At 35.5% G+C, this 14,287-nt stretch overlaps 1 protein-coding gene across 4 annotated transcripts in view; it reads left to right on the forward strand.

Moving 5' to 3' along the window:
- Positions 1-14,287, forward strand: part of ORC3 (origin recognition complex subunit 3) — a 60,941-nt gene that overhangs the window by 9,208 nt on the left and 37,446 nt on the right. For all 4 annotated transcript variants that reach the window (XM_045843054.1, XM_045843055.1, XM_045843056.1 and 1 more), the window contains exons 5-11: positions 408-512; positions 3,400-3,545; positions 4,955-5,088; positions 6,821-6,980; positions 7,854-7,967; positions 12,111-12,244; positions 12,728-12,791. In XM_045843054.1, coding sequence (XP_045699010.1) covers positions 408-512; positions 3,400-3,545; positions 4,955-5,088; positions 6,821-6,980; positions 7,854-7,967; positions 12,111-12,244; positions 12,728-12,791 — 857 coding nt within the window. The remainder of the gene's footprint in view (positions 1-407; positions 513-3,399; positions 3,546-4,954; positions 5,089-6,820; positions 6,981-7,853; positions 7,968-12,110; positions 12,245-12,727; positions 12,792-14,287) is intronic.

Raw genomic sequence — 14,287 nt, forward strand, 5'->3', positions numbered from 1 at the left:
GATTTTCCCCGGTTGTTAAGTGAGGATCACAGTAAGGCTAGAATCTATAATCCTTATTTTTAATCCTTATTTTTGAATAATTATTTTAAAGAGTTTTTTGTGAATGTGACAGAGGAATGAAATTATTCCTAAGATGTTCTCAGGGGTAAACTATACATCCCTAGTAATTTTTTTTAAAAAGACAATTTGTGCTAAATACCTTTCCTGACAAATAAGTATAGCGTGTGCCTCTAGATAGCTGTTATCGCTGGAGATCTCTTCATTTATGCAGTGTGTTTTTTTTGTTTCTGTTATTAATCATGTTGTAATATACTTTCAACTTAGCAATTCACTTAAGTTAAATAGCTTTTGTTGTTAAATTATTAATAATAAAAATTGTGGTATAATATGGATGTATAATCCCACAGGCGTGAATGTAACAGATCATGATTTAACATTCAGAAGTCTAACAGAAGCTCTTCAGAATAATGTCACTCCATATGTAGTCTCATTGCAATCTAGAGACTGCCCAGGTGAAGTATAAATGCTTTAATAACCTTGATGAGATGTTACAAATCTCTTGGGTCCCCTCTCTCTCTCTCTCTCTCTCTCTCTCTCTCTCTCTCTCTCTCTCTCAAGCTTTCTTTGTCCCTTTTTATTTGTGGGAAGAGTCTGCCACTGCATTTTGGCAGAGTGAAGTTTAGTGCCTCCCAGAACAGTCTTGACTATTGTAGGACTCTTGACACTTTATTCCAGCCCTGCCTCTGCCATATCTGCTTCACTGCCATTAATGGTCCAGGCCTTTTAAGTTGGAAGGTTTGGCACAGGCGCTGATAATTGAGGAACTGGGAGTTCTTATTTAGTCCAACAGAGAATAGACTACATAGGCTCATGTTTACAGCCTCAAGTCATCTTACTGTCCCACTTTGAAAGGCCACCATGAGTAAAAATAGTCCATTGCCAGAGCTTACCTTGAGTATCTGAAGCCATTCAATCGTAAAGGATGTGGAAACTACCAGAGTAAAATGTGCTTAAATTGCACTGATGTGTTTCTGTGCTTTATATTACTTTCATATTCATAAACTGATTGGAATTAAAAATAACTTGTGTAAGTAATACTTTTCATCTTTTTTTTAGGGGCTTTAAAAACCTTTTGATGTCCAGAAGTAAATTAAATATATATTACTCCTCATATAATTAAGTTTTTATATTTATACATTTGTTTAGGTAACACTTTTATTATAGACAATACATATAAAGTTTGTCCTAAATTTTATCATTTAATAAAATTTAGATATTAAAGAGGAGATACTAATGAACATTCATAGGCAATATGTTAAATGATATGGTAGTTAATCTTAAGTATAGAAAAACACATTTTACTCAAATAATATAATTTACTGATCAAGAAGTTTCAGTTGTGGACTTCTGGCCAAGATGGAGGTGTAGCTAGACACACTGTGTCTCCTTGCATACCCAGAAGAAAGACAACAACAAATTTAAAAACAAAAAACCAGAACTGACAGAAAATCGAATTGTGTGGAAGTCTGACAACCAAGGAGTTAAAGAAGAAATGTTCATCTAGACCAGTAGGAGGGGCAGAGATGGGCAGCTGCGTGGAGAGGACTTGCAGCAAGGTGGCAGCTGGAGGACTGGGGCAGGCAAGGCAGTGGCTTGTGGACCTGTGAGGCGGTAACTGGCAGACAGGTCGGTCCCACATTCCTGTGCAGATAAACTGGAAGGAACAACTGGGGAGTGAGACAGACTGAGCAACCCAGGGTTCAAGCATGGGGAAATAAAGCCTCAAACCTCTCATTGAAAACCCCTGTGGGGGTTGAGGTGGCAGTAGGAGAAACTCCCAGCCTCATAGGACAATTTGTTGGAGAGACCTACAGGGTCCTAGAATGTACACAAACCCACCCACCCAGGAATTAGCAACAGAAGGGCCGAATTTGCTTGTGGGTAGTGGGGGAAGTGACTGAAAACTAGCAGAGAGCTGAACAAGTGGCACCGTTCCCACTTGGACACCGCCCGCACATACAGATTCACAATACACTAACGTGGGTTGCCCTCCCTGCCCTGGTGAACACCTAAGGTGAACACCTAAGGCTCTGTCCCTTACTATGTAACAGGTGTGCTGCCGAGACGAAAAAAAAAAATGACCCAAATGAAAGAACAGATCAAAGTTCCAGAAACAATACAATTAACTGATGAAGAGAGAGCCATCCTATCAGATGCATAGTTCAAAACACTGGTAATCAGGGTGCTCACAGATTTGGTTGAATATGGTCACAAATTAGAGGGAAAAATGGAGGCTACGCTAAGTGAAATACAGGAAAATGTACAGGGAACCAACAGTGATGGGAAGGAAACCGAGACTCAAATCAATGGTTTGGACCAGAAGGAAGAAACAACCAAACAGAAAAGAAGGAAGAAACAATAATTCAAAAAAATGAGAGGCTTAGGAACCTCCAGGGCATCTTTAAATGTTCCAACATCCAAATCAGATGCCAGAAGGAGAAGAGGAAGAGCAAGAAGTTGAAAACCTGAGCAAATAATGAAGGAGAACTCCCCCAATCTGGCAAAGGAAATAGACTTGCTGGAAGTCCAGGAAGCTCAGAGAGTCCCAAAGAAGTTGGACCCAAGGAAGAACACACCGAGACACATCATAATTACATTAGCCAAAATTAAAGATAAGGAGAGAATCCTAGAAGCAGCAAGAGATGAGACAGTTACTTACAAAGGAGTTCCCATAAGACTATCAGCTGATTTCTCAAAAGAAACCTTGCAGGCAAGAAGTGGCTGGAATGAAGTATTCCAAGTCATGAAAGGCAAGGACCTACATCCAAGATTGCTCTATCCAGCAAAACTTTCATTTAGAATGGAAGGGCAGATAAAGTGCTTCCCAGATAAGGTCAAGTTAAAGGAGTTGATCATCACCAAGCCCTTATTATATGAAATGTTAAAGGGACTTATCTAAGAAAAAGAAGATAAAGAATATGAACAGTAAAATGACAACAAACTCACTAACAACCAAACTTAAAACAAAAGCAAAGTAAGCAAACAACTAGAACAGGAACACAATCACAGAAACATCACATAGAGGGTTATCAGTGGGGGAATGTGAGGGGGAGAGTGGTGGAAAAGGTACAGAGAATAAGTAGCATAAATGGTAGGTACAGAATACACAGGGGTGGGTTAAGAATAGTATAGGAAATGTAGAAACCAAAGAACTTATATGTGTGACCCATGAACATGAACTAAAGGGGAATGTGAGTGGGAGGGGATGTACAGAGCAGAGGAGAATAAATGGGGGAAAATGGGACAACTGTAATAGCATAATCAGTAAAATATGAAAAAAGTTTCAGTTTTATACTGGATTACTTTAAGGGGAGATAAGATTTCTTTTATATTCTGCAGATATGAAACATTTTTTGCAAAAGTTATGCTCACAGTTGATGGACTGCCATGTAGATGTGGAATCCAAAGAGCAGGAAAAAGATACCCAGAAAAAGATACATTGTTCAATGGATTTTCTTTCCAGTTGGTATATGAATGTCACACAGGTAAATGTAAACTGACAGTTTTCTCCCAGGAAATTGGCATATGATTGGAGAGGCTTGGAATTTTATTAAGTATAGTGTTGTTTTGTTCTAATAAGGATGTGCTTATACAGCATCAACTATTAATTTAATGATAGCTCTTGTTTTTCCTAAGGCTACTAGAATTTAAAAGTATTCTTTTATCAGTATGCAGCCTACTTCCTGATAAAAGTTTAGGTTCCTACAAGGCCATTTTATTTGTGGGAGAATATCTTCTAGTGACAAAAACAGCATCTGAAATTGGTTTTCTTGCAGATTTTGTCTCTATAACAATGGCTATAAGGTTAATAGAATCATGCTGTGTCTACTGTCAACTTAGTCTGATGAGAAATAGCCATATATATTTTTTAAGAATCTAATATGTTCCATGTTTAGAATTTTTAGGGAGTAAATGCTCTCTGAATAAAGTGTATTCAATAAAAAGAAGTTCCATTCTTCCATGTTAGTCTCTGGTGAAAATGATTAACTGAGTGATTCATGGGTTGCTGCACCATAAAACCACGGCCTTAGTTTATGATGCTGTGTAGCCAGGTAGTATGGGACGAAATACTGTAGAGATATTTTTATTTTACTTAATGAATTTATTTTTTTTTAGAGAAAAGGGGAGGGAGGGAGAAGGAGAGGAAGACAGCATCAGTGTGTGGTTGCATCTCATGCATCCTTTATTGGGGACTTGGCCTGCAACCCAGGCATGTGCTGTGACTGGGAATTGAACCAGTGACCCTTTGGTTCCCAGCCTGGCACTCAAGCCACTGAGCTACACCAGCCAGGGCAGTAGTGATGTTTTTTGATGAATATATTTGCTGAAGTCATCATAAGTGAGGTTACCTTTTACAATATGTAGGTATTAAGCTGGGTCTAATGATTATTTATAGTATCTTAATTTGATCCAGAATTTTAGATCTTGTAGAAATCAAATGCTACATGCAATTTAAAAATTGGGATTTGACTAGATGATATTTAAGATGCTTTTCAACTTGAAATTTCACAGTGGCAGAGCAGTTTTATTCATTGTGCTTTTTAATTAAAAATACTAATTCTTACTTTAAAGCAAATTATGATATTTCACCAACAGAACATTCAGTTTTATAGAGAATGTTCTCTCATGCTTTTTTGTCATTTTTTCCAAATGGGAGAAAATACAAATATTATTTATGAGTTACAGATTTTGCTGAACCTTTTTTCTTGGTTATTATTCCCATGTTAGACAGAAAGATTGTGCTAATAACTCTTAGAATGAGTTTCTCTTTGTTACATGGGAGAAATAAAAAACCAGTTACTGTGAAATATAAAGGGATCTAGATCTACATGTATAGCATTATTTGGTTGGTAAGGCTTACTTTTAACTCCTCCTTTCCACCATGGCTTAAAAGAAGATGGACCCAGGAAAGCCAGGGAAAAAGAGGACTTCTTCTAGCCAGTGGCAGTCTCCTCCTGTTGTGCTTATCTTAAAGGATATGGAAAGCTTCACCACAAAAGTACTACAAGACTTCATAATTGTCAGCAGGTAGATGATGTGTATCACCTGTCTTTTGTGCAAAATTTCTTTTATTAAGAAAACATACAATGTTTAACTTAAAAAAAACAACCTTTTTTCAAAGAAAACAAATTGCAGTTTTATCCTTATTTTAATACTAAATGGGTGGAAACCAGGATGATTTCAAATTCCTTATAATTGAATGTTCAAAGACCTCCTATCAGATTTTCATTTGCTTTTTGACCAAAGAATGAAAATCAAAAGACAAAAATTAGCCAATTTTAAATTAGCATGGTAAGGCAGTATAGAATGTAGTTTCTTTTACCAAGATCGTCTGTCTCTTACTTGCCCATTAAATATATAAACTACTGCAGATTGAGATATTTTTGTCAGATAATTGCTTTCTGTTACCTGTCCACCCTTAGAAGTTTTGAGTTAGCTCTACTGAGCAAGAATATTTCCTAAAAAACATTATTTTATATGATGAGAATCTGCTTCATGATCTCATTGGACCTTTAAGGAGATCCTGTGAGACTCAGGATTGAAGTAACTAACTCTTATTTTAAAATCCAGTAAGAAGCATTACCCATGATACATTTTTGTGTTTTTTTAAAGATTTTATTTATTTATATCTTTCAGAGGGGAAAGGAGGGAGAAAGAAAGGGAGAGAAACATCGATGGGTTGCCTCTTGCTCACCCCCAGCCAAGGACCTGGTGTCCAGCCCTGACATGTACCCAGACTGGGAATTGAACCGGTGACCTTTGAGTTTACAGGCCTGCACTCAATCCACTGAGCCACATCTGCCAGGGCTTGTAGCCGTAACTGTTAAGCAAGTTAACATACTGAAGAAAACAAAATAAATTACATCTTTCAAATGTACCATGGTATACCCTGGCTGGTGTGGCTCCGTGGATTGAGCATTGTCCTGCGAACCAAAAGGTTGCCACTTTGATTCCTGGTCAGGGCACATGACTGGGTTGTGGGCCACGTCCTTGGTTGGGGGCATGCAAGAGGCAACCCATCAATGTTTCTTCCTCTCTCTCTAAAAAGTAAAAATAAATAAAATCTTTTAAGAAACAGTTATGGCTACATTTGCCTTAAATCTAAATTGTTATAATTTACAAATATACTTATTATTCCTGTTTTGATAGTATCTTTCTCCCCCATTTTTAAACTAAGATTTCTAGATCCTAAGACTTTTGTTAATGCTAATACTGAGCTGCTTAACATGCTAGAAAAATGTACACAGTACAGAATAGTGACAGAAAAGCTTTACTTTTATGGAGCTCAGTCTTGTGACTACTTTTACCATCAAAAGTAAGGAAAAAACTTAAAACCATAATGGAGTCCTTTACTCCTCTGAAGGTAGAACTATATATAACTAGGATGTGAAAATCAATAGGTAATAGGAGGGAGCTAGCAAAATCAGCAGTCAGAATACACCAGACTGACCTGCAGTAGCTCTCTAAGGGAGTATTGTTTTACTCTGTGGAAGTCATTTGTGTCCCTACTGGAAATGCTAAGAACCAGTTATGTTCAGCCCTGCCCACGTGGCTCAGTTAGTTGATTGTCATCCTATGCACCAACTATTTCTCTATTACTTTAACAGAGGAAAATCAGTGACTTAGCAAATTTAGTGTTTAGAATGATACTCCTTACCAATGTCTTATAAAGCTGACATAAAAATAAGGTCTTATTGCAAAATGATACATTGAAATATATTTGTTGAAGAAATCCCACTCTTGTATTTTTTTATACTAGTCAACATCTACATGAATTTCCACTAATACTCATTTTTGGAATTGCCACATCTCCTATTATCATCCATCGGTTGCTTCCTCATGCAGTATCATCTCTGTTGTGTATAGAAATATTCCAATCTTTGTCTTGCAAGGAGCACCTGACTACAGTACTTGATAAGGTAAAAAGAAAAAAATTTACCAGTAAAATAGGATGAAAAGAAAACTGCCAAAAATAGATTATAAATATAAATGTTAATGATAAATTTCTACATCTCTTCAAAGTATGATATTGAACTAGATATTCCTTTACATTTTTTAATACTTCTATTTAATGATTTATAGTGGTATAGTATTGCCATCAATATTTATGAAAATTAAAATATAAAGTTTATAAAATGATATCAGTCTGTAGCTATCAATCAGTTATTACTAAATGCAATTTTTTTTTGTTGTAGAGAGGGGAAGGGAGGAAGAGAGCAAGGAAGAAAAACAGTCGGTTGCCTGTTGTACACACCCCAACCAGGGATGGATCCCACATCTAGGCATGTACCCTGATGGGGAATGAAACCGGCATTGAATAATACAAATTCAGCTACTTTACATTTTTTAAATAGACATTTGTTAATTTGGGGTTTTCACATAACAGTACATAAGGTGTACTGTTCATTATTGTGTATCAGTAGGGATGAAAGAAATCAGATAACAAGAATTGCCAAAGCCTGCAGCTTCTTCAGTGGCTTCTGATGGGAGGATGGAAGAAGTTATATGTTTGACAGGCAGTACTTTTTAAAATTAGGAATTAGGTAGAGGATGATGAATATCTTTGATTCCAAACATGTAGTATGAATATGAATAGTTTCTTTGTTATTTTTACTGTTGTGTAAATTAATTTAAAATTTTAGTTGATGTTTGATCTGAAAAACCTTGCTATTGTTATAGCTTTCATAGTTAATGTCATAGTCTCATTCTTTGCCTCATTATTTATACTTCATATTTATGAAGAATAACGACTAACAAGGAATGTGTCCTGCCCCCCATTTATCTCTTTTCAGCTACTTCTTACAACTCAGTTTCCCTTTAAACTGAGTGAAAAAGTGTTACAGATTTTGATCAGCATCTTTTTGTATTATGATTTCTCAATTCAGAACTTTATAAAAGGACTTCAGGTAAGAAGACACTAATGGGTTTGAAAATTCACAACCTGGTTCTAAATAATTTGCATGTTATTCAAACTGACTACTATGATATTTAAGGCATTTTAAATGGCAAACTGTAGAATAAGTAAATTCAAGTTATATTATTCTAAATTCTACCATTACTTTGTTACCTTGCAGCAAAAATATAAAGAATACACTAATTGGATATTAAAATGAAAAAAGGCCTCCCTCTATTCCAGTGATTCTTACCATGTTAGGGGAGGTGGGAGGGAAAAGGACCTATTTAAAGAATCTGATGAGCCCTGGCTGGCGCAACTCGGTGGATTGAGCGCGGGCTGCAAACCAGTGTCACAGGTTTGATTCCCAGTCAGGGCACATACCTGGGTTGCAGGCCACAGCCCCCAGCAACTGCACATTGATGTTTCTCTCTCTCTCTCTTTCTCCCTCCCTTCCCTCTCTAAAAATAAATAAATAAAATCTTTAATATTTAAAAATGATAAAAATAAAAAGTAAATAAAAGAATCTCATGAAAGCTTATGGACTTTTTACCTAGGAAATATTATATGTAAAGGGTCAACAAACTTTTTTTGCAAAGGACTAGATGCTAAATACTTGTGGCTTTATATGCTACATATGGTTTCTGTTGCATATTCTTTGCTTTTTCTTTTTTTTTTTAATAACCCTTTAAAGATGTAAAAAAACATTCCTGGGTCATGTAAAAATAGGCTGTGAGTTGTAGCTAGCTGTCCCCTGTACATATGTGTGTGTTCATTTATACTTTCATATATTGAGAATGTATTTTCACTAAGGTTTCATGAATGGACAGAAAAAATTCATGAACCTAACTTCATAATCTCTGTTATAAACTAACGATGGACCCCATTATTCTGTTGTTTAAAACCTATTATTTCCCTTTCTTGGCAACTATCTAAAATACTTGAGCAAAGTGTAGTGATTGTGAACACATGTCAGTTATCAAATTGATTACAACCTGTATATTAGTAACCTTCAATATAAAAGTGCAATATACTACCTTATATTTATGTAGTTCCTAGATGATTATAAATTACTTTCCATAGGTACCCTTCTTCTACATAAAACTCTATAGTTGTCTGTTACGGCTAATATGTCTTTTTTTTTTTACAGTTTAGATTTTCTTTGAAAATCCTCACCCAAGGGTATATTTATTGATTTTAGAGAGAGAAACATCATTGTGAGAAAGAAACATTGATTGGTGTACAGGAAGATACTCTGACCAACTGAGCAACCTGGCCAGGGCTCAACTTAGGTTGTTTTTTTTTTAAAAGTATTTTCAAGCAAGAAAATATTTACCTTAGCAGTATGTGAGATTAAATGATACTGCGCTACTACAACTTCTAATTTACTTCTTACTCATTTTTTACTTACTCATAAGTATTTAGCAAGAGCCTACTAAAAACCAAACACTATGTTGAGCCCTGGGCATACAGAGGACAAAGAAATATCTGCCTTCATATTGCTCATGGCTTCATAAGGAGGCAGAAGAATAAACATGCATTTATAGTTTTGAGTCAGTACTATGAAAGAAACATCCCTGGAGATTCTATAGGAGAACAGGAATGTATTCTAAGGCAGAAGAGCTGGCCAGGTTAGAATTGGAAGAGCATTCCAAGCAAAGCAATAATAGGGGGAGACAGAGCTATCAGAGGGCGGTTGCAGTGGTCTAGACAAGATAAGGCAAGGCCTAAACTAAGGTAGTGATAGTGGGACTAGAGAGGAGGAACCAAGTTTGAGGACGAGTTAGAAACAATAGAACTTGGTGACTAAGTGGATGATAGGATGTGTAAGAGAGGAACATAAGTGACAGATACACAGATTCCAGTTTGGCAGATGGATTGGAGGTTGGTACCATTGATTAAGTGTACACGTTAACATGTCAAAGCCAGTTTGTTAGAAAATGGTGAGTTTCTTTTTTTTTTTTTTTAATTTTTTTTTAGAAAGGGTGGGGAGGGAGGGGGGGAGAGAGAGAGAGAGAGAGAGAGAGGGAGAGAGGGAGAGAGGGAGAGAGGGAGAGAGAGAACATCAATGTGTGGTTGCTGGGGGCCATGGCCTGCACCTCAGGCATGTACCCTGACTGGGAATCAAACCTGCGACACTTTGGTTCGCCGCCTGCGCTCAATCCACTGAGCTACGCCAGCCAGGGCGTGAGTTTCTTTTTGAATAGGTTAATTTAGCGTATGTTGGATATAAAGATTTGGCACTGAGGAGAAAGATCTGGACTGGAAATATTTAGGATTTATCGTTAAAAGATAGTAGTTGAAGCCATGTAGTGAGGATGAGGCATCACGCAGAAGAGTGAGATAAGCAGTAAGGGTAGAACCCTCAGGCAAACTGACATATAAGAGTGAACAATAGAAAAGGAGACTAGAAACAAAAAGAGACCAATAGAAAGCAGAATGTCATGGAAGTCAAGGGAAGAAAGAGTTTTAGAAGACATTAACTAGTCCCAAATACCTTTGAAAAGTGAGGGAGGAAAAGGACATTAACCAAGTACTTAATCCCTTTGGGTCCCATTTTTCTCATCTGTAAAATAAGGCAATTAAGATTGGATGACTTTATAGGTTTCTGATAATTTACTAAGCACCTCCTTTGTGCTAGGCACTTACTAATTCCTTTCTTTCATAAATATATATTATTACCCTTAGTTTTGCACATGAAAAAGCAGGCTTACGTTAAGTAGCTTGGCGAAGTGCACATAGGTAATAAGTGGCAGAACATTTAGACCCTGTTTGTCCAATTTTCCATATCGCTGTAAATGTGAAGTCCTGATTTCTATATCAGGTACAATAGGGCATGTGATCATTCCACATATGCTTAAGTCTTTCCCGCTTTAGGTGGATATGTTAACCAACTTATTAATTGACCCAGATACTGAGAATGCACTTGAACAAAATAGTTAAGTGATACTGGGTCCTTAACTGCATTTATAGCTCTACTATAGCTCATGTGACTTACTTCTATTCTTCCTTGCCAGGAAGTTCCTTATCATGTTGATATTTATTTGTTTCATGTTTAAAAAGTGGTGTTAACCTTAGAATAAGTATTATCACACTAATATAATTGGAAAATATAAGTAAGAAATAAGATTATGTTAATATATGCAAAGATAATTTAGCACTTGGCATGAACTAAATTGTAGTTGTTTCTAAGTTAGGCTGGCCTGTTGCCTTACAGCCTCCTTATACTTCCTCCAGCATAGACTATTTTGGAGGAGTTCTTCTAGCCTTGGGTTTCTGATCCTCAGCTCTGTAGGCTCAGAAATTACCAGTTTACCCAGGAAGGATCAAACTCAAATACCTTAAGGATGATCTATAAATTACCATGTTAATTTATTAGTTTGTGATGGGGAATGATATTTTTCAGTGATCAGAATGTGTTTTATCTACTATGTAGGGAACTGTCTCTCCAGTATCAAGGTATCTAGAAAAACCAAACTGGTCATGAGAAGGTTGCATAGAGTCAAAGTTTTTAACATTTGGACAGTTAGGAGATCTATCTTATCAGTTATAATAGAATCTGGAAAATCATTTTCCCTTGTACTATGGAGACCACAGCATTCTAGTTACTAGAATACTCATATCTCTCAGATATTATACCATGTGTTCCTCCATGTAGTAAAACTGAATTAAAAAAAATACATTTTCTTTAGCCATCCTCATGTTGCACTATTCTTTCTATCAGTAGGCAAAGCTTCTACCATTGTAACGTTTTTATTTATTTTAGCAGACCAGTTTTTACACTTGACTTTAGATATTTTCTGACTTGGTATTTTCTTATGAGTTTTTGGGCATCAATTAGAACCTTGGGTCACACCCCAGTCCCATCACCACCACATTTATTGTTCTGTTAAAGTAAGTGAGATTCTTCTGAAACTAGCTAATTTATCTGTTTATATTAGTTTCTTTTAGTTTATACTTCAGAGATTATAATATTCTGACATTGTTCACAAAATGGGCCTTATGTATATAGCCATTTATGTATCATTTGCAGTTATTGGTGACATTAGGTATATTAGTTCATAAATACTTCTGCTGTTTTTTTAAACTGCAAAATTGAGCAGAAGATTTACTGCCAAAATATAATGAATATATTTAATCTTTACATTTTTTTCAGCTTTCTCTATTAGAACATTTCTATTCCCAGCCCCTTAGTGTTCTATGTTGTAATCTCCCAGAAGCCAAGGGAAGAATAAATTTTTTATCTGATAATCAATGTGAAAATATCCGACGTCTTCCATCATTTAGGAGGTAAGAAAGAGAAATACATATTTAGCATATCTTATAATAGAGTTTGGGGCAAAACAAATGATCTCAGATCCAGCTATTTTTGAAGAGAAGAAAGGAAAAATAATTTTAATTTTTTAGATTATATTAAAACCTTTCTGTTTTTAATTGTGAGATTTCTGTGTTGGATTTGAAAATTTGGCATCAAGAAAAATATTTTTATAAGGGGACATAATTTATAGCTTTCCAGAGTTGCTTTTTATAAATAACATTTTCTATTTCTGGAGTTTCTGTTCTTTGTTTACGTAGACCCTCCAGACTGTGAACTGTGGGTAACTCACGGAGTTAAAGATTACCATATATCGTGACTGTCATCTTGAATTTGTTGTTGAAAAGAAATGAAAGCATGTGACCCCCAGTTTAGTTATTTCTTTTTCCCCATATGCTAGTCAAATACTTACAATATTTAATTATCTCTTTTTGTGTATGGTATGGTAAATATTTTAGGTATGTGGAAAAGCAGGCTGCAGAAAAGCAAGTTGCACTGTTGACCAATGAGAGATTTTTGAAGGTAGGAGTGTGGATGTATTTATTCTGTTTTATTCTCTTTGTTTTCTTTATTAAAAAGATTCCATTAGTATTTATTGAGTTAATTTTATAAAACATATCTGTATATCCTAACATCTTTTGCAGAATGAAGTAGTAGGTCTTGGTAATCATATAGGGATGTGACTATTAAAATAACACAAAACCTTATCTAAGAGATAAGACTTTTTATTGAGGAAAATGTTAACTAGAATATTGGATTTCTCCTATGCATATTTTGAAGACACTTTTAGATCTTAGCTTTCTTTCCACATGACAGTTTTGGAATCTGTAGGCAATTTCATTTTACTGTACTTTTAAAGGTTGTCATAAATAAAAGCACATAGAAGCTATGTAGCTTTGGGACCCACTACTAAGGTGGTATTGATCTGATAAAATGTTATATATTGACAATATAATGCCATGAAAGAAGTAATGAGCTTAAAACATTATGAATTAGCCAGACAACTTAGGGATAATCAAAAGAAGGAGGTTTTTTTGTTTTTTTGATTTTTTTTTTCTTGAAAAAAATTATCCTTAAACATGGTACATAATTCAAGAGGCTAAGGTAATATCTGCCCTCTTTCCCTCCCTGGTTACAGCCAATGTTACTAGTTTCTTATCTATCACTCTGGAGATATTCTTCACATATACAAGTAATTGTATATATTATGGGGGTTTCTTCCCCAGTCTTACAGAAATAAGTATATTACATACACTATTCTGCACCATGTTTTGTTTTGCACCTGATCTAGGAAATCATTACATAGCAGTAATAAAAATTGGCATAATATTTTATTGAATGAATGCACCCTTATTTTATTTAATGAGTCTCTTACTGATGAACAGTTAGAAATTCGTAATGTCACACTTTTTTATGCTCTTCATGCCCTTTTTAGGGAAAAGTTGTTAGAAAATTATGATAAAATTAAGATGGCATCGAAGTTAAGCCCTGATGCTATGTGTGTTACGTATTTTTAAATTTTGAATAAAAGAATGTTAGTTCTCAGAGGGAATGCATTCTGTATACTTCTAAATACTGATTTGCCTACCTTTTGTAAATCCTCAAAAAATACTGAGAATGGGTTTATTTTGAGATATAGTTGACATACAACATTCAGTGGAGAATAGCTTTTATTAAACATTATTTCTCATGCAGAATCCACCCTGTGCCCTAATATAAAATTAGCTCTAGATTGCATTTTAATAATCTCTATAACCTTTTCAGAGCAGTGTAGAACGTCCTCAAACCCTAATGCAGGTTATTTTGGTAGAGAGGACATTTAAGAACCACTGGAAAAGGATGTGTGCGTATTCACTGAAGTCTTTTAGGATCAGATAGAATAGCTCTCTGCTGAGTGAGCTAGTTGCCAAGTGCATTTCCTGCTAGGATTTTCTGTCAAGAGTATATTTTCAGAAGGCAGGAATAGATTTTTTAGAGTACCTTTAACTATTGAGGTGATAAAGGGAGAGAATGTCTAG

Source organism: Phyllostomus hastatus, unplaced genomic scaffold (assembly GCF_019186645.2).
Source record: "Phyllostomus hastatus isolate PE091 unplaced genomic scaffold, TTU_PhHast_1.1 phas_contig_40, whole genome shotgun sequence".
Classification (NCBI taxonomy): Eukaryota; Metazoa; Chordata; class Mammalia; order Chiroptera; family Phyllostomidae; genus Phyllostomus; species Phyllostomus hastatus.